This window comes from Aulonocara sp. 'chitande type north' Nkhata Bay, linkage group LG22 (genome assembly GCF_057382095.1).
Source record: "Aulonocara sp. 'chitande type north' Nkhata Bay isolate Kocher_YH1m ecotype deep benthic linkage group LG22, A_spYH_male_GT1.1, whole genome shotgun sequence".
Classification (NCBI taxonomy): domain Eukaryota; kingdom Metazoa; phylum Chordata; class Actinopteri; order Cichliformes; family Cichlidae; genus Aulonocara; species Aulonocara sp. 'chitande type north' Nkhata Bay.
The window spans coordinates 10,367,000-10,387,026 of record NC_141364.1 but is presented as its reverse complement, the minus strand read 5'-3'; the positions used below and the strand labels follow the sequence as shown (position 1 = coordinate 10,387,026).

General features: G+C 39.4%; 1 protein-coding gene and 1 pseudogene across 4 annotated transcripts; one reads left to right on the top strand and one right to left on the bottom strand.

Annotated features, from left to right (window-relative positions):
* The first annotated feature begins 1,468 nt into the window (after nucleotides 1-1,468).
* eya3 (EYA transcriptional coactivator and phosphatase 3) lies at nucleotides 1,469-18,000 on the top strand. Of its 4 annotated transcripts, none has more exons than XM_086280082.1 (19): nucleotides 1,469-1,581; nucleotides 5,009-5,104; nucleotides 6,326-6,375; nucleotides 6,452-6,546; nucleotides 6,632-6,712; nucleotides 6,805-6,859; nucleotides 8,599-8,708; nucleotides 8,970-9,107; nucleotides 9,287-9,372; nucleotides 9,940-10,117; nucleotides 10,918-11,087; nucleotides 11,347-11,430; nucleotides 11,532-11,621; nucleotides 12,065-12,123; nucleotides 12,216-12,376; nucleotides 12,757-12,871; nucleotides 13,123-13,244; nucleotides 13,356-13,456; nucleotides 14,340-18,000. In XM_086280082.1, exons 2-19 carry the CDS (start codon nucleotides 5,057-5,059, stop codon nucleotides 14,418-14,420), a joined length of 1,824 nt encoding a protein of 607 aa, XP_086136208.1. In that variant the 5' UTR covers nucleotides 1,469-1,581; nucleotides 5,009-5,056; the 3' UTR covers nucleotides 14,421-18,000. The 4 variants fall into 4 exon arrangements, with proteins under 4 accessions (XP_086136208.1, XP_086136211.1, XP_086136209.1 ...); XM_086280083.1 differs by having other exon boundaries at nucleotides 1,480-1,581; nucleotides 5,006-5,104; XM_086280084.1 differs by lacking the exon at nucleotides 1,469-1,581 and adding an exon at nucleotides 1,631-1,931.
* An 839-nt stretch (nucleotides 18,001-18,839) lies between these two features.
* On the bottom strand, nucleotides 18,840-20,009 carry LOC147303554 (phytanoyl-CoA dioxygenase, peroxisomal pseudogene; annotated as a pseudogene).
* Nucleotides 20,010-20,027: the final 18 nt, after the last annotated feature.

Genomic DNA, 20,027 nt, shown 5'->3' with positions numbered 1-20,027 from the left:
CTGAAGATTGTAAATGATTGCATGCTGCAGGTATCTCTGCTAGAAAGAGAGAGGTTAAAGTTCACAGGAAATCTTCCAGATGTATTTACATTTTATTATAATGACATTATGGAAGCTAAATGAATAATTTTTCTACATACTGATAGCTTTTACTTTAGCTCCTTAATTCGGTTGTGCTGTGAGGATATGAACAGGTATCTCTTCCTTACATTTAAACTATGTCAGCAGGTGTTCTGATGAAGGAAAAATACTCAAGCCCCATTTCCTTCAGTTTGCTTCACAGGCAAATTGATCGTTGGAAACACCATCAACGGGCAAACAGGTCAGCAGCTGGCCAGACACACCTTTTTATTTTCCCTGAGCCATAGGGTCACAGGTTGAGTTTAACCTTTCCACCTGAGTCCTTTTAGCCTTTTCCCAAAGGAGAATCACAAGGATTGTGACAAAAGTATTTCCAGGCTTTCTAATCAGTTTTTAAACAAGGGACATAATTTCCTCGAGAAGAGAAAAGATTCAGATGGCCAGAAATGAGAGAAAAATAGACTTCTTCTTTCGGCTGGTCCCTTTAGAGGTCGCCACCACCTCCTCTCTGAGGTGCCTGGAGCTCCTTGTTCAGCGTGTCCACTTTCCCTCCTCTGCACATGTCAATCTCAACCGAACTTTGTCTCCAAACCCCTCAACCTGAGCTTTCCCTCTCCTTTCATTCCTCTTCTCTCCAGACTCTCTTCCACCTGCTAACTACTCTCACTACAGATCACATTACACAATTATACTGTTCACTCACACTTAAGTGCATAGTCATATATATTTCCACTCTAAGGCAACGGACAGTGGTTTTCATTGTTAACTATTCAGTTTATTGTTAAGTTAGTTACTTGAGGTATGAGAAGACATTAAAAAGATTTTTTTTAAATATGCAGGTGAAAACTACACATGAAATAAAATTAAATAAAGACATTTTAATGAGAAAATAGATAATCTAGAACACTACTGTAAGGTCTGGGCTTCTCTGCTTAGGCTGCTGCCCCTACCACCCAGTCCTGGATAAGCAGAAGAAGATGGCTGGTCTACTGTTTTAAAAATCTTTCAACATTAAGATTGTCTTAAATTTTAAAATACTTGCTGATTATAATAGAATTATTGCTCATATATTGTTAATTTATTTATGTGCTACTATTGTGTCCAGTCCTTTGAACATCACAGTAAGGCTGAAAATGACACCTGGACTTTAAATCTTAGACTGAGTTAGTTTAAATCAATAAAGTCTGAACTTACTGTACCATTTTTTAACAATTTGTTTGATATAAACGAGCTTTCATGTGATAAAACAAACCCCGAGGTAAAACTGGACGCATTCAAAGCATGCTCACCTGTTCAAATAACAGCTGTTTGCATTTTACTCTCACCTGTGTCTGTGCGATGCTCTCGTCTCACTGTGAATCAGCCCTTCGCACATGCGCAGAACAGTCCGCAACGACCACTTCCTGCAAAATAGTGCTCCCTAACAACAGACAAAGCTTCATATAGTGGTTTCAACCAAAGGCGCTTAATTAAAAGCGTTCCTCCATCGCTCCTTCAATGGTAAGACGTGTCTCGATGATTTTGTTGTGTTTCGGCTTTTTGTTTTGCAATCAGCTTTGCAGCTGAATGCAGCAGAAGTGAGATGGTTTCACACGCTGCCATTTCAGTACCTACTCCAATGGCCGCTGGTCCCGACTAATCTCTGGAACGGGAAACTTTATGCCCGGGGGAAAACAAGTACAGCTAGTGATTAATTCCCCAGTGTACAGAGTTGGGAAGACTGCAGTGCATGCAAATTGAACAGCTGATGGCAAAGTTCACCGTAATTAAGTTGCCACTAAAGAATAAGTGATAATCGACATTGTCTGCTAACGTTGGGACGCTAGCGTTCCGGTGTGGTCTAAATGCTGGTGAGTTTGTGCTTTTTACTTGGGTCTGTTTGTTTCTTTTATTAGTTTGTGCCAGTCACTTTAAATTATTTAGTCACGTCTGACTTAGTATTCTATGCGAATTAATGTTTCGTTTGTCCCCGGATAGAACTGACGAGTTGCTGTTCTCCAGGAAGTAGACCGATGTCTGGCTTCACCTTCACAGTAAACTGTTCCCGGGTGCTAAATTCAGCTAACCTAACGGTAGTCTGTTAGCATTTGGAGATGTCATGGATGGGAACTTTTCGCATGACTTGATGCAATCTGTCGTTCCAGGATTAATGCTAGAATAATATACAGGACAAACAACGATGGTAGCATGTGCACTAGAGCAAACGCATTTAATAATCACAGTCCATACACAGATTTGCAGCCTGCACACGGCAATCAATATGACATTTTTAAGGAGCGATACCAGTTATTAGTAATTATTAGTAAGGAGAGTTGTGAATTAGTAATAATAAATCCGTGTTAACCACATATTGCTTTAGTCATTTAAATGTATATATTAAAAATGTGTAGTAAGGCTTTTAAAATTTGTAGTAATGGTTTTGTCATTCTGTTATCTGTCTCTGCATATGTCGTTTTTTAATGCTTTATTACTTTTTTGTGTACTTTGTACACTTCCCTTTCGTGTTATTCTTATTCATATTCATAGAATATTCATATTAAATATGGCCTGGCCCTTCTTAAATAAAACAAACCACAGCAATTGAAAGGACGTTATCAGAAGCCTGTTTTATGAAGCAGGATTTGGGCTTATCCAGGTAACTTCAGGGTTAACCATTAGTTTTTCTGTACTAGGAAGGCAGTTTACATCTTATATTGCCATGGTAACTTGTGGTGCAAACCTAACTTGCTATGCAGCAGCATGAAATCACCACCTACTGACCAGTCAGATGTCCCGAAAATTCCTGGAAGATCGCTTGTCTGCAGCTTGCAGAAGGCGCGTGAAGCTTTTCAATAGCAACTTTGTGGTTCAGTAGTAAATGTAGATTTTTTTAAATTTTTTTATTGTTTTTAACTTTCCCAGTACTGTCTAGCCTTGTATATTTTAATTATTTTTATTATATTATGTTATATTACATTATACTATATTTATAGTATTGTACTTGACACAGCCCTATTCTGACATGCAATTTACAAATTTTGGCACATCCAAATTAAATTTAGCTGAATTATCAAAATGTTACTAAGAGTTTTATTGGTTGGGATTTCATTGACTTATCCAAAAATGTCTATTACGCATAGCTACACAGTACATGGAATTCAGTGGTCTTGATATCAGTATTTGAAGCAACAACTAGCCTGTAGTTGTAGCGTTTGTTCCCTGTATGTTCTGTTTGACCTGTGTTTTTTTTTTTTTTTTTTTTTTTTGTTTTGTTTTTTATTACTATCATCATAATGTAATAAAATTATACCTTAAAAATGTTTTTCAGGTCTTTTAACTGTCAGCCAAAACATAATGGGACTACCAGATAAATATGTTGTTTGCTGACAGATTGATAGAGGTCAACAAGGCTCACTCATATATGTATTTAATGTAGCTGCTTGTAACCCAGAACATTTTTGCCATTATACACAAGGTCAGTTAAAAATGTGCAGATGGTAAATGGTAAATGGCCTGCATTTGTATAGCGCTTTTCTAGTCCATAGGACCCCAAAGCGCTTTACACTACATTCAGTCATTCACCCATTCACACATACATTCACACACTGGCGATAGCAAGCTACATTGTAGCCACAGCTGCCCTGGGGCGCACTGACAGAGGCGAGGCTGCCGGACACAGGCGCCACCGGGCCCTCTGACTGATCTATCAGATGACTCTTATCTTCACAAACAGAATCAATCAGAATCAGAATACTTTATTGATCCCTAGGGGAAAACAAATGGGCTGATGACTCTGCAAACCTGAATAATACATTTAAATTACTTTTTTTTTTTTAAATCCATCAAACAATCAAATAATTATTTACTTGTTTAATCTTTTCTCTGTCAAGTGGAAGTAAAATAAGAAAGAAAGCTCTCTTTTAATTTTTTTTGGTTTTCTTTATTATTTTATGTTTTGTTTTGTCTGACCAGCAAACAATAAACTGAAAGGTACTCAGTTTTTACTCTATGATTTTAAAAATTAAATCAGATCTTCCCATTTGAAAAGCTGACTCCAGGTTTTACATATAAATGACTACAATTATTATTTTCTTGTTAATTTACTGACCAATGTTGCAGCTGCATTATATAAGTATTTATATCTGTTGGTTTAAGTGGGTCTTTTTGTTTTTTGCAGAAGGCATTCATTAGACTGAGAACTCATATAATAAAGATGTTTGGTAATCCAATGATCAATTGATAATTCATTTTCTTAAATGGGAGACATGCAAAATAATTTTTTTCTCGTTTTAATTCAGTTAACTTTAAAAATGTCATTAGAATATATATTTTTTAATTCACTTATCTAAATCTCGCACAAGCCTGCATGTTCTTTAATGAACCACTTCAAAGAACAACACCTACCTGACACATTGATTTGGTGTTAATTTGCAGACTGACCTATTTTCTCTGATTGCTTTTACATTATGTCAGTTGAGTAAATGCTCATCCCTCCAGCTGTGGGCAGAGGCCCGTTAAAGTGAGCAGTGGACAAAACGAGGTTAGATCTTATCCCCCCGGGGCATCTATTGATATGAGAGCGTGCACCTGAGCAGCTAATGCTCCCAGAGGGTATGTTTTCGTTGAATGTAGGTTAGTTCGCATGTAAGGTGGCACGCATCCTTAATCCTGCAGTAAAAACAGAGTGGCGAGGACGTTGGTGAGCGTCAATGCCACACGTGCCACACGTGCCTCACCTGCGAGTCTCGTGCTGGAGATTAGAGCAGGGTGCCCCACTTCCTTCATCGCCACTGCCTTCCTACTGATCGAACCCTGATAGGGGCAGGAGAGGGATTCACTTCATGGGACAAGGGGAGGGGGGAGTCACGTATGGGGTACTATATAAGACTGTGCTCCCACCATTGACTCTGTGCCTGTTTGTCTTTGCTTCTGTGGTGGTGTGAAGCAGGGTCCCGCCAGGCTCTCCAGGTACAGAGAGTAGGCTGAGTGTGCAGACATGTCGGGCCGCTCCGCTGCAGAGATGGATGACTCGCAGGAGCTGCCGGTGAGTATGCATGGAGTCATTTGCATAGTAACTTTACTGATTTCCTGTAACTGTTGTTTTTGTGTATGATAACAAAAATGTGGCTTAAAGTTCATGCAAATATTTAAGATAGCAAATATTTCATTTTCTGTTCATATTTTCTGTTTTAGCCAATGCAAAGTTGAATTTTAGGAGACAGCTTCAGTCAGTCTTTATCTTTATTTTCAGTTTTTGTGTTCATCTCTATGAGAGATGCCAAAGAAAATGTCATTATACCCAAGCATACCCACCGTTTAACAGGGTTTTTTTTGTTTTTTTTAAAGGTCTTAATCACTCAAGTTCAGTCAAGTTTTCTGATAAAATGATAAGAAAGTGTATATACTTATGATATGATAATTAGATTATACAGACCTTTTTGCCTTATTTGTATATAGACCAATCATGATTACCTGCATGGTCACAACCAAAGGCCTGTTTTGAGGCAGGAAATACTCTCACAGTGTATCTTTTTTTTTTTTTTTTTTTTTTTGTGGAGCATTAAAAGGCTTTTGCTCTCTTTTTATCATCTAAAAGCTAATTGATGGTTAATTGAGACAATCGATGATATGCAGATTCATCTGCTACCCGCAAAATACGTCTATTAAAGTATAACAAATCTGTTTATACACGAGAATTATTTACAGCGGAGTACAGCTGTTTTCTCTTGTCAGTGTGGTGAGCTGTTTTACTTTTTAGAGTTTTATATTCAACATTCAGTTTGAGTTTTATTAACATTATTTTACCTTTTATTATATTTTACTTACATATTGGACTCCTGTATTTTTTTTTTAAACTATAGATTTCTATTTAATTTAGCCCTTTCCCTCTAATCTCTCTAACTGAGCAGTTTTGTTTTGTTAGTTTACCTTTATTTTATGGACTTATTCTACTTTATTTATGCTAATTTTCTGTACATTGTGTTTAATGTTTTGGCTGTAACACAGGACGATTTGAGATGCATAGATCATAATGATGTTATATTATATATTGTTTGTTTTCAGTGCAGTAAAGAACTGTTCTATTACCCAGAAGGTTGTCATTTACTATTCATGCTGATATCACATTGGCTGATAAATGTCAACCCATGCATCTTTTTTTCTTAATTAAAACTACATAAATAAATAAAACTGACTGTGTTCTGCTGCTTTGTTTAAATTGTGTGAGCTGTCTGACTTGTGTGTCTGCATTTTTGTGCATGTGCAGGCAAAGAAGGCCAAGATTGACGTAGATGGCAAACTGAAGAAAGAGTCAGGGTTGGTATCTACTTATATGGGCTCACCTATTTTAAATTACTGCTTAATTACAATAACATTTTTCCTGCTCTTTCAGTGATTTGGGGGATGATGGGAGCCCAGACGCTGTTTTAGGTTCATCAGAGCAGGAGAACTCATATTCTGCCCTGTCCACAGCCCAAATTGATCCAGGTCAGTAGAATATGTTTAAAAATCAAAGGCTCATAATGTCCAAAGATGTTGCTGTAGTTTACTGACATTTCATGTGTGGCCACAGGTGAACAGGAGCAGTCCAGTGCAGAGAGGGGAGCTGGATCTCAACCATGTGGTGACTCAATTAACTCGTACGGTCATTCTGGTACGAACAGAAACAGACTCGGCTCTAAACAGTGCACAGTGATGTTACTCTTGTAAGTGCTCTTGTAGCTAAAATAGTCTCTTTTCCTGCAGCCACCGATGCCACAGCCACATCTGAATACACCCAACAGGTTTATCAGGGAAGCAAGTGAGTATGCTGCATGGAAGTGAGACATTAAACTTTATGAATCACTTTAGATTTATAGAGAGAAAAATGGAACATTCTCACTCACATATGCAATAAGTTTTCAAACAAAGCATACTAATCAGTTTCCACTCAGTTATTAACTTGTCAGAAGATCATTGTGGGGTAAATGTATAGATCTGTTTGAGACCGTTATTATAGTTTTGTATTTTCTGATTAGGTTTTATTTTTATTTGGTTATATTTAGAAAAATCAGTACAAGTATTACAATAAAAACAGAATTTTTGGAAAGTGGTTGACTCGCAGTCTCACTGATACAAAGTCTCATCAGGCAAGTTTTGTTTTACTGAACTAAATTTTACTGAACTATTATCTAGGGATGGGTATCGTTTAGGTTTTATCCGATACCGGTGCCAAACTGGTACTTTTGAAACAGTGCCAGTGCTTAAACGGTGCTCGAACCGGTGCTTAAAGAATGGAGAACACAAACTTTGTCCAAAAACCTCTTATGTTTTTTTTTTTGTTTTTTTTTTTCTTTTCTTTTTTTTGCAGTGTCTTTTTTTTTTGTAAAAAGATAACAGTGTTAGCCTTTTCTGCAGCTATAGGGCATATATGGTATCACTCTATCAAACAAGAAGACAGCCGCATGTAACTACGACGGTGTTTGCTAGTTCACCTTACGTGCATTAATTTAATAACGTGGTTAGCCTACTCAACGTAAATTACACACGAACAACATTAAGCTACTTGCGCAGAGAAGAACGGCTGCTGCTGCCATCATCATTCGTCATCATTTCTGCTACACTGGCAGGGCTAGGGGCCAGAACTCTCCTCTTCGGGTTCTTGGGGGATGTTGCTAACTCTGGGACCGATAACAGGCACCACACTTGCTGAGGTCTTGCAGCAAGCTATCAATACGGTGCATTTCTCGGCTTTAAAAAAAAAACGCTATGCGTCGCCAGAACTTACGTACCTGGGCCCGCCTACTATCCTTGGAAAGGTACAATGATTGGCTAGAATCCAAAGTGTATGACATCTCAGGGAAAAAAAAGCACCGAAATAAAGCACCGAAATGTGTTCAGCTTTTCGGTCTGGTTACTACCGTTTATGTCAGAACCGGTGCCATAATGGAACTGGATACCAGTACCCATCCCTACTGTTATCTTAGTTTGGTAAAATTATTATTTATTGTTGTCAGTTTTCCAGGTTCACCAACACCTAAATCAGTAGTTTCAGTTGTTTTAGTTAATTAAAATGTTGTTGTTTTTTTTAATCTAGTTTTATTTTTTAGTGTGGTTTTAGTTAACCACAGTAACCTTGGTGCACGATTTGTGGCATCCTGACTTTACCTGCAACGTTTGGACCTCATTTTAATTTTGTTGAGATGTTCCAAAGAAGACTTTTATTGATGGCTGCAGTTTTCTCCTTTTGTACAGCAGCTTCTACTCTCACCATGTTGCAGGCTTGTCAGACCACCAGGTTAGATTACTAATGTGCTTTTACGAATGTAAAAGTGATAAAGTAGGTGTTTGTATGTAAATGTGGTGATGAAAAATCCAACTCTGTGTGTGTGTGTGTGTGTGTGTGTGTGTGTGTGTGTGTGTGTGTGTGTGTGTTGTTTTTGTTTTTTTTTTGTTTTTTATTACATCAAGACAAAGCCTGGCTCTTTTGTTTTGTATAATGCACCTGCTACAGGTGTACTCACTTTTGTTATAGGTAGTCATTCTCTCTCTCTCTTTCAGCCCAGCAGTAACGTCATACACCAGTCAGGTGGCGTTTCCTCCTCTGGCCCAGTCCACTGTGTACTCATCCTTCCCCCAAACAGGCCAGACCTACGGTCTCCCACCTTTTGGTTAGTGCCTGCTCTTTTAGGACGACCCTTTTTAAGGACAGTCTGCTCTCTAAAATCCAAGCATCACACTTCATGACTTTGCTTTTAAAGCCTCACTGTGCTTTGGCGCTGAACCAGTCTGCTTTTAAACCCTGCTTTTACACACAAACACAAATCTTGACGGGAGTACCCAGTTTACTAACTTTGCTGCATCTTCAGTGACCCACTTTCTCCCCTGCTGCCTCTTCATCTTCAGCTTCCATTGCTCTCTTTCATCTTCAGGTGCTATGTGGCCAGGCATAAAAACAGAGACAGGGCTGCCTGATGCGCCCTCTGGTGGCCAGCCTGGGTTTCTCAGTTTCAGCTCCACATATACCTCAACCCAGCCAGGCCAGCTGCACTACTCATACCCCAGCCAAGGCAAGCTGCCATCTCACTCTGTCTCACTGTCTGCAAATACTTGAAGAACACAGTAAAGGAGAACCTGCAGCGGCACAGCTCTGATTTCCTCTCTTGCCATTATAACATCATGTAGAAGAATTTTTATTTTTATATTTTAGACTTTGCATCTCTTTTAATGCGAATGTTTCTTTCTCTAGGCTCAAGCTTCACAACATCCAGTGTGTATTCCAACATCCCTTCAGCTACAGCCGCGACTACAACCGCCTCGGCGGTGGCCCATCAGGTGAGAATCAGTGATTCTCCAGTAAGATGAAGAATAAAATTATCTTTGTGTGTGTTTTTAAGAGCGGTTGGTGCACTGTGGGAGTGGAAAATTGCCTTTAAAATGACCAAAAATTAAAAGGAAAAAATTCCTTTCAAGCTATGAATGTATGCGAGCAAAGTGTTAATATGGTGCAAATCTCAAGCAAGGAATGCAGAAGTCTTGTATGTGTGTGCTCAACATGTTTATTGTGTGCTGTGGTTGGAGATTAGAATGCTAGACATAGTGATCTATAAAAGGATATTAAAAGCATTTGTAATGTGAGCAAAAGTTCAGCTCAAACTTCAGTATTTTTGTCTTTGAGTGAGGGAAGAAATCCACAGGAAGTGGATGCTTTTGGGATCAAGTTTTGATCACAGAGGGTTCATCTTACTGTCTGACACAGAACCTGAGTTTGTGTTATGTTCAGTGATATTAGAACTTCTTGAAAAGATGAGATTGTTCCCACGTATTGTTACTCAGCCCTGCGTGGAGTCCTTTCCCATCATTCTGCTGATCACGTTTGTATGTTGTTTCACTTCTCTCCAGGATTTTAGCAGCTATAACTCTCTGGGACAGAGTCAGTTCTCTCAGTACTACACTCTTCCTCCCAGCTACGTGCCTGCTGGGCTACCTAACAGTGATGACCACAGTGGCGGTGCAGGTGTTGCTGGATATTCAGCAGTGAAATCAGAGGAGGCCGCCTCAGCTGGACTGCCTCCTAGAGGTTTTTGGCTTTTCATTATCTTTTGCCTTTTTTCTGCTTTTGGTTTCTTTACCTTAAATAACTGTCAGCACTTTGTTCTACAGCACATAGTAAATAGCTGTGTAACATTAACACACATTGCTGTACCTACATTTAAAGCAGGAAAAAGCACAGTAAGAATACTTAAACCAAAACGTCTCATGGTACTGTCTTTCTCTAAGTTAACTTTACATAAATAAAAACCTGAAAAATAACTAAATGAATACTGCACACACTGTTAAGGTGCTTGTGTTACTGTGTAGAAATATTTAACAAACTAGTTAAACAGTTAGGATGAAGTATAGTGTACTTTTTATTTTATTTATTTTTTATCAGTTCTCCTGTGCACCTGGCTAAAATTTCATTTTCAAGATGCAATTTGTTCTACATCCTGGAAGAACTTATAACAGAACTGTTCTGTTTTGTCTGGAGCTCTTTTTAGATATCCACTGCAGCCCTGCACAGCTCGAGACATTTAAGAGATGCAGATGAGAAATTTAAGATCTAAAGTTGTTGGATCAGACATTAAACTGTCAGCTTTAGACCAGGTTACACTGAAGTGTGAAGAGAGCAGCTAATATTCTGGATCTGCACCTCAGTAAACAAGTGAAAAAGTCTGCAGCCAATTCTCCTTTTTAGTCCCATAATGTGCTGTGGAATTCAAAAAGAATTTAAGTGGAAAATCTAAATAACTAAAATGAGAATCTTCTTTCAGCTGCTCTCTTGTTTAAAGGTTGTTTTTTATGCTGGCTGCCACGCTCATGTTCTTGGTCTCGTTTTAGATGCGTCCCCACCAGAAAACCTGCCTGTTTGTGCGGCTCTTCCTACAGCTGTGGCAGTGCCCGCTGGAGCTCGAGATCAGGACGAGGTCGGCCGCAGGAACTCGGTGGGCAAAGCCAAAGGGAAGGGCAAGAAGTCTGATAACTCTCCACCTGCTGAGAGTGACCTGGAGGTAATTTATTAAACAGTACTGGATATAATTAATAGCAGTGAGTTTGTTTTGACATTTGTGAAATCCTTACAATGATAGATATATTAATTAACTATTACAGGAACTGAACCATTTCTGTGTCAAGTCCAAACCCAAGTTATGTTTATGGGGTTTTTTTTCATGCTTTTTGAAATATAATGGGAAAGTTAGAGGAGCAGGAAAAAGTTCACTGTAATATGGGGTGCAGCCCAACAGGTAATCTTGTTCTTTTGTGTTTCAGCGCATTTTTTTATGGGATCTGGATGAAACCATCATTATATTCCACTCTTTGCTCACCGGCTCTTATGCTCAGAAGTTTGGCAAGGTTGGTTTTTCTAAAGATGAATCCTTTGAGCTTACAATGCAAAAATTAGACCTATTGAATTGTGTAACGTGCTTATTGTGGGTCTGTTTTATTTTGTTCAGGACCCGGCGACTGTGTTGAACTTGGGCTTGCAGATGGAGGAGCTGATCTTTGAGCTGGCAGACACCCATCTTTTCTTCAATGACCTCGAGGTACAGTGAAGTTTGTTTAGACTGGAGTGAATATGAGAGACGAGCAGCTTTTGCTTGTTCACAGCAGCTGGTACAAACCAGAATTCCAGATTTAATAAAATTTTTTACAAACTCACTGAGTTGTATGTCAGATGGAAGAAGGCAGATAGACAATAGGCTGACTGTGAAAAACCGGTTGAACTGCATTAAACAAACAAATGCGGCTCTGTTTCCTGACATGAGCACTTCTAAACTTACAACCAATCAAAAAGCATCTTATTATACATGTGAATAATAATCAGGTAACTGGTGAGTGTTTTTTCTGGTTCCACCTCCTTCCGTTTTAACAGGTTGAAGGTGTTCAAAAAGCCCCACAATTACTTGTCATACATGTTTTAGTTTCATATTTAATTAGTCCCTAACAAAACTAGGAAAAGAATCCCTCTACTTGTGTTTTCTTCCAGGAGTGTGATCAAGTCCATGTTGAGGATGTGGCGTCTGATGACAATGGACAGGACCTGAGGTGTGTTACACGCTGCCCCGCTAACTAACCCAGACACTACAAAATGCTTTGTGTCGTTCTGAGTAATCACAGGTAGTTTGTCTTTGCTTCAGCAACTACAACTTCATGGCGGATGGATTTAACGGCCCCAGCGGTGGAGCTGCATCAGGAACCACCACAGGAGTTCAGGGAGGGGTGGAGTGGATGCGTAAACTGGCCTTTCGCTACCGCCGGCTAAAAGAGATCTACAATACTTACAAAGGAAATGTCGGGGGTGAGTTTGCAAAGCACCGTCCTGTGAAGGCTTAAGTGACAGCAGCTCAGATGAAGGAAAAATACGTTCTCACATTAAAACACCAGACTTTTCTTCCCAGCTTCCAGAAACCAGCAGTGACTGGAGCTTAAGCTCTTTGTTTTCCTGCTCTTGTTACACAAATAAATGTTTTAGTACAGCAGCCAAAAACAAACAGCAAACTGTTAAGGAGGTGAGCTGCACTCAGACTTTGGAGTTTGAGCCACAGTAGGTGGATCATTGTAAGCATTTTGTAAAAAGCGTGCATTTCAGTGTTGCTCCTAACGGAGTTTAGAGCTTGCAGTGAAGAGGCTCAAAGGCTAAGCTTAGACGTCTGCTTCAGGTTTTTTTTGGTGTTCCAGGCCTGTTGAATCCCATGAAGAGGGAGCTGCTGTTGAGGCTTCAGTCCGAGATCGAGAATGTTACAGACTCCTGGCTCAGCACTGCCCTCAAGTCTCTGCTGCTCATCCAGTCCAGGTTTGAGCACCTCAGGTTATTGTTTTAGCTCGTAGGTAGTATGTCGTAGATTAGTTACTCCTTGTTAAAATATTTTATTTGCATCTTTGAGATTCACCCTTAACCCTGAGTTATTGTAGGGTCTTTATCTTACAATTCAAACTGCCTTGTGGCAACTGTTGTTGTGATTTGGTGCTGTATAAATCAAATCAAGTACAGTTGAATTGGATGACGATGTTATAAATCTGTGTGTGTGTGACACCCACCAACAGGGGGAAGTGTATGAACGTGTTGGTCACCACGACTCAGCTGGTTCCAGCTCTGGCCAAAGTGCTGCTCTACGGCCTGGGAGACGTCTTCCCCATCGAAAACATCTACAGTGCCACAAAAATAGGTACATATGCAACCCGATTACTCTGTGTCAAATTAAAAGAAAAAAAAAGATCTGTTTATATCTTTATGTGATTCTTTATTTTCCTTTTCCCTGCGGTTTCCTGTCATGTAGGAAAAGAGAGCTGCTTTGAGAGGATCGTCTCTCGCTTTGGGAAAAAAGTGACTTATGTGGTGATCGGTGACGGCCGAGATGAGGAATTTGCAGCAAAACAGGTAAAACTCCATTTTTGCCTTTTTTTTTTTTTTTCTTAAACTATTTCATTTCAAATTGGATGATCTGCAGCATTTTATGATTTTTGACCCATTTTAATGGAACAATTCGATTATGTTTTTGTGTGGACAGGCAGAATTTCAGATTTTTAGGAAAAAAGATGCAGGTACACGTTACACATGGTTTTTGTTGTCTTTTTTCTTCCTGATCACGAGATCATGTACCAGGAAAAAGAAACAAGGCATGGTTTACTAGGAGAATCTGATCCTGGATGACATTGACTTGAACAGTTATTTACAGTCTGGCATGAAAGAAGATGGTTTATAACCAATAAACAAAAAAGATAAATGAGCCATTGTTCCACCTGCTGAAGTTACTGTTTAGACTGACTTGAATCTCCAGAGCAGATTCATCCTAGATCCTCTCTGAGAAAGTACCTGAATGGTACAAAGTTAACCTGTCAGGAAAAAACATATAAGATGAGAAGGACAGGGGAAGCTGGTTGACAACGAGTGAACTTTCAAAATAAGAGCCAGGAAGTTGTTTTCTCTTCCATGTATTTTTAGGAAGTGATTATAAATCCAGGGATTCTCTTGCATGAAAACTGTCTGCAGTAAAGTGGATTTAAGAGATGTTTAATTAGTCAAGCATTAAATATTCCTTTGCATGTTTGCACAATCTGTTGGAGCGGTCTGGCTTAAAAGTTTAGTGACACCCCCCCCCCCCTTCCCCCGGAACCCTGATTTTTCTACAATTAAACTAAATAAAGTTGCCATATGTAGACGGGAGACCCTCACATGGACAAAACACTTTGTCAGGCTGTGCTCTTTACAATTACACACTCTGCTTTCTTGTGCCTAATTTTTTGTCTCCTTCCCTCTGCAGCACAACATGCCTTTCTGGCGGATCTCCAGTCACGGCGACCTCGTGTCCCTTCACCAAGCGCTGGAACTGGACTTCTTGTAACGAGGATGCTGTTGAATGTTGTGCACTCAAAGGGAAAAATGTTGTCGTCGTACTGGTGACTTGTGGAGTGAAACTGTGTGTGTGGAAAAATTCTCCACAAGCCCAACAATCCACACTCACCTGTTAGAAATCTGCTCTCGCTGTCTGACGACTTGCAACTGGCTGTGTGTTGGTGAACGCTTTGAGGCGGACTTTGGGTCGGAGCCGCCTGCGAGAAACAAACTGGACGCGTCAGTCATCAGAAGTAAGGTTCCTCTCGCCCAGCACCCCCTCCTCTACGGCAGCTAAGCTCACTGCGGCTGAAACTGGCACTGATTTGGACACGGAAGGGATGACTTCTATTATCCAGCTTCTTCACGGTTTTTGGCTTTCATTTTCACATAAACATCCAAAAGTCCTGCAGCGAACACCATCCCTCAACTCTCACTGAGTTTAAACGGCTAAGGAGACGTTGTTTGTTGGTGGCTTTGTCTGTGGAGGTTGTCATAGCGTTTTATTTTGAAAAATCTCTTTCCAGGGTGACTTGAAAGCATCATTTTGCCTTTATGTTTTTCATTATGTTCCTGACAGTCATCAAGTATCAATTAATCCCACTTTTATGTGTTGCCTCTCATGTAGCCAGACCGTTATTAAACAAAAGGTACTCAGTGATGGAGGGCAGCAGGGGCCATTAATCTCTGACTGTCACGACAAGACCAAACCACACCATCAGTCAGCACCATCAGTTCTGACCTCTCCACTGTGTGTGATCCGTGGTCACCGAGCATGTGCTAAGGATAAGAGATGCAAACTGCAGGAAGTGGTAATAAGTGTGGGAAAACATGCACAGAGCATCATCAGTTTCATGGATGACTGGGCAGAAGGATCACAATTTTATTATTATTATTTTTCCCCCATTGTGTGGTTTTCAGACTCGTGGCTTCATTTGATGTTTTATAAGGCAAGAAAACAAATATGTGACTTAACAGAATACTGCAAAAATAAGTAATAAAAGTTTAATAAATGATAAAGAATAAATAATATAATAGCCTCCAATTACACTCCAGGGCTGGACTACATACATAGAACTACATCCACGTGAGACTTAAATATCTGACGTTGGTGTAGTTATCCTTTTTCCTCTTGTGGCTGTAAAGAGCTTCTTTAATTGAAGCTGAAAGCTGAAGTTTTGTCATGACTGGTGATGTTTTGAATATATTTGGACTTGAAAACATTTTTCCACCCTATGCCAATGATAATCAACACTCTTTGTGTCCTTTGGGCTCCTCAGAGCGCAGTCCCAAGTGTCCTTGAATTCCCAGAAGAGAGGTGGAGTGACAAATCTGTAACCAGAACGAAACCGTGATTCAAAGGTCCGCACTGTCATATTCATTTCACTGTGATATGGATCTGTTGATGCCTGGTTAAAGTGTGCTGGTTTGGTCTTTCCAAAATTGTTCTAGTACAAGTGAACACCCGATTAATGGGAGTTTATTTTTTGCTCATAAGCTAATCACAAAGTAGAAGTCTTCTTTTCACTTTCCTCCTATTTAAAGAAAAGCTGAGCCCATCTGTGGTTTTAGAGAAATGTTACACAGCTGAAGATCATGTAGCGTTTTTATTTCTTCGATGACCCAAGTAACCCAAGTATGTTTTCAGAGTGTTTGAGTAGGAAAATATGAGCATCCATGGCTGGATTACTGAGACGACCCAGCAGGGACACATGAGACTAAACCAGACGCTTTCATACATGTGCCGTAGCCCTGAAATGTTTTTGACGTTTCCTTGTCTGATTCGGTCCATTGGGGTCAATAACCTGCGCCTCTCTAAAACAAATACACGAGAACGGAGGAGCTTTGTTTGCTCTGCTTTCTGCACGCAAACTTCAACCGAACATATTCCCACAAATGAGAACACGTCTGAAGCAGATTACTTCCTGGTGTGCAGGGAGGACATAGTCCAGGGTTCATGTGTAAACTTGATGGCTGAGTTTCTCACACATGGATTAATCAAAGTCCTCGATCATGAAACTTTGTTCTTCAGAGATCATCACAGTGAGTTATTCTTATAATCTGGGAAACTTGCTGACTTTCAGATGAAAGCATAAAATATTCTGGAGTGTTGTTTTTCTTTCATCGTCGTTGTTGTTTGTTGATTTTCTTTCTTTCTGTTTATTTTCTTTCCTTTCATAAAAGTATTTTTTCATTGTTTTTCAAAGTACCAGAAAATTTGCAGCTGAATATTTTTGGCTTTTTGAGGCTCTGTTGGTCTTATTGGAGTCGTAGATATGATGTGCATCAAATTACTAATTAGGAAGATGATTAATAATTAGATGCAGTCTTAATTTTGTCTGTGAATGTCAGAAAGTGGTACAGAAGGCAGTCTAAGACCCAGATATTATTATAATAAAGGGGGGGAAAAGAAGTAGACGAGACATGGCTTTACACACCTCCTCAGTTACTTTGAGTTACCGTCACTCAGCCTCACAACAACCCAAAGTCTTTCTAAATCATATAGGAGGGAATCAAAAATAAAGGATGACAGTGCAATAAACTTCTACTTTGCTCATTAACTGTATTTCGAGGGGTTTGTTTTGTTATGTAGACGGCGAGGAGCGCAGAGGGATGGACCTTCCCCAGTCTGAATGAGATTAAGACTGAACAATAACTGAGCCTGAAGAAGATTTTCACACACATGCAGCTTGACCGTTAAGAATGTGTATTTGTGTGTCGTTTTGTTTGTGTCCCGTGTGCATATTTATATTGTGCCTTTAACCATCATCTGTCTGCTTGATCTCAAAGGGAAATATCTTTTTATGTTTGATACATGTATCTCTGCATTGTTATTATCCAAAGTGTTATTTTACTTTATTTTTATCTCAATACTTTTTAAGTACTGTCGAGATTTTCTTTTGTTACTGAGTTTGACTTTTTTGACTTGATTGTTCTGTCTGCACTGCAACTGAAAGGTCTGGTAGAAAACTCCACATGCACTGCGGCTCAGTGTTTAAAGAAATTTAAAGTCCGGCGTTCAGATGTTTTCCTCCTTTTGACGAGGAGAATTTTTTTCTTTTGCTGTGAAACATTTAGCATCGCTTAGACAATCACAATCCCCGATGTTTGGTGTTTTTGTTTTTTATGGCAGGCCAGAAGGTGAAAGCAGCTGTAACAAAGCGTGCTCGTTCTGTCGTTCAGTTACTACCTTAGTGAATCCAAGGGAGAACGAGCAGTCCTCAAACAGAAAACTGAGACCTTTGCATCTGTTCAGCTTATTGAATGTTTATTTCTTTACTTTGTCTGCATGTCACGCCTGTTTTGAAGTATATTATCGTGGCCGTACATAATGACCATGAAATGTTTAAGGGACTATAATCTTAGATTTTCTTTTTTTTATGCCAAATATTGCTGTTTATTTTATATATATTTCATCTCATTTTCAGACATGTGAGGCTGTTTGCAGTCACATAGAGAGCCTGAAACTCAACACTATCATAATAATCAATGCTAATTATTTAATGACAGTAATCACTATTTCCTCCCAACAGCCCTGTAAGGTTTTCCTGTGTAAGACAATATAATGTAAATACATTTTAAAGGTTTCAGACTCAAGTTTGTGTGTTTTATTTTATTCAAAATGGGGGAAAATTAAAAAGAAATATCTGCAGATATAGACTGGAAGATTGTAGATTATAGTAGTAGAAATAACATATTTAGATTAAATATAACCTTAAAGTTAGATTCCGGTGTAGTCGGCTTTCTAATGAGAATGGGAAGTAGTCTTTTTGGTTTCTCTATTACAAGATTAATATAGCTGTACCAGCCATTGCTCACTTGTGTCCACACAGGCCCAAGAAATGCTTACCTGAAATTTAAAATAAATACTACAGTTTGGCCCATAATTCTTTGGACAAAGATGCAGTTTTTCTAGTTTTGCTTCTTTACACCAACACAGTGGATTTTCATTCCAGCAACATCTGATTGAAGTGCAGATTTTCAGAACTTCAGATTCAGTTTTACAAGTTGAATCATTGACTGAAGATCAGTTTCATGGCCAGGTTCCCTTATAATTCCATGATGCACGGTATGTACCACCAGCAGATAGAGGATGTATCAACTTGCAAAAATCCATTACTTAAATTTGCCCATTTGTGTCTTCTTTTTTCTCCGCTTGGCTAAACAACTTTACAGATGGATTTTAAATGGATCTCTGTGCTGTAAAACACTGTTAAATGTCAGAATTATACACAGACTAATCCAGTGCATTTTGGTGAAAGAAAATTAGTGACAGTGTTTGGAAAAAATTAGATAAGTGTTTTTCAACCCTTGCACAGCACTCAGCAGAAAACCCCCCCCAACACTTTGTTGCAGTGTTGCAAGCCTGTTGCTTCTCATTTAGCCGCTGCATTGATATAGTGAAGTTTCAGCTCAGATTCATCACCCTTCAGCAGTGTCTTGATATTGAAACCTTCTCTCCCTGCACCAGACGAACCAGAATGGCCCGTGTGTCTTTGAAAGTGACTTCATCACTAACAGCATACTTCCTCGCTACAATCTCCTTCACCTCTTTCTCTGTTTTCCTGTGTGTTTCCTTTCACATCAATATAATAGCAATTACTGCTGGCATACTAACAGGAGATGACCATGGAGAAGCCCGGTGTCTGGTTCATATCAGGGCCGTGGATGAGCAGTGGGTGGAAGAAGACTGTGTCACCCTATTCCATTTCTAGGTGCACCCTGGGATACTGTGGGTCATAGTCTCGGACTCCATGGTACATCTTGTTCACTCAGCCCTCCAACTCAGGATAGTCATGTTCCTGCAGCATGCCATTGTGTGATCATGGCAGGACGACCAGGCAGATATTCTGCCTGTTCACTGTCTCCATAGCTGTCCATACAATCCCATCACATGGTCAAAAGAGGAAGTAATTCAGATCCTGATGAAATGGATGACAGGACGTCTTCTTACTTGCATCAGGAGGTTTGTTGATCAGCGTCGTGTGCATAGCCATGATATTCTGTCCAGTGAAACACTCAATTTACCAGCGATCCCTAAGTACATACCGTAGTTAGGGATTGCTGGTAAAGAACCGTACCGGAAGAGGTCATGATCCTCCTGCAAGTCCTGCAGTTCAGAGACAGCTTTCTGATTTCAAATTCAAATTTTATTTGTCACACACACACAACCATACACAGTATGACATGAAGTGAAATGCTTGTGGCTGTGCAATGCCTGACCATTACATGACAGTGGTTTTACAGTATTTACAATTTATAGGTTATTACAAAATTTACAGATTTAACTTAGAAATTTACAGTAAAAATGTGCAAATAGCAGAAAGATTATAAATTATAGGACGTGTGCATGAAGGAAAACCAGAGTGCGTGTGGTGAAACCAAAGGAGGCTGAATAATTACGCACACCCCACTTTTCATTTATTAATTTGTAAAAAAATGTTTGGAATCATGTATGATTTTCGTTCCACTTCTCACGTGTGCACCACTTTGTGTTGGTCTTTCACGTGGAATTCCAATAAAATTGATTCCTGTTTGTGGCTGTAATGTGACAAAATGCGGAAAAGTTTAACTTTTGCAAGCCACTGTATACATGCATCGTCTTCCTAATGTAATC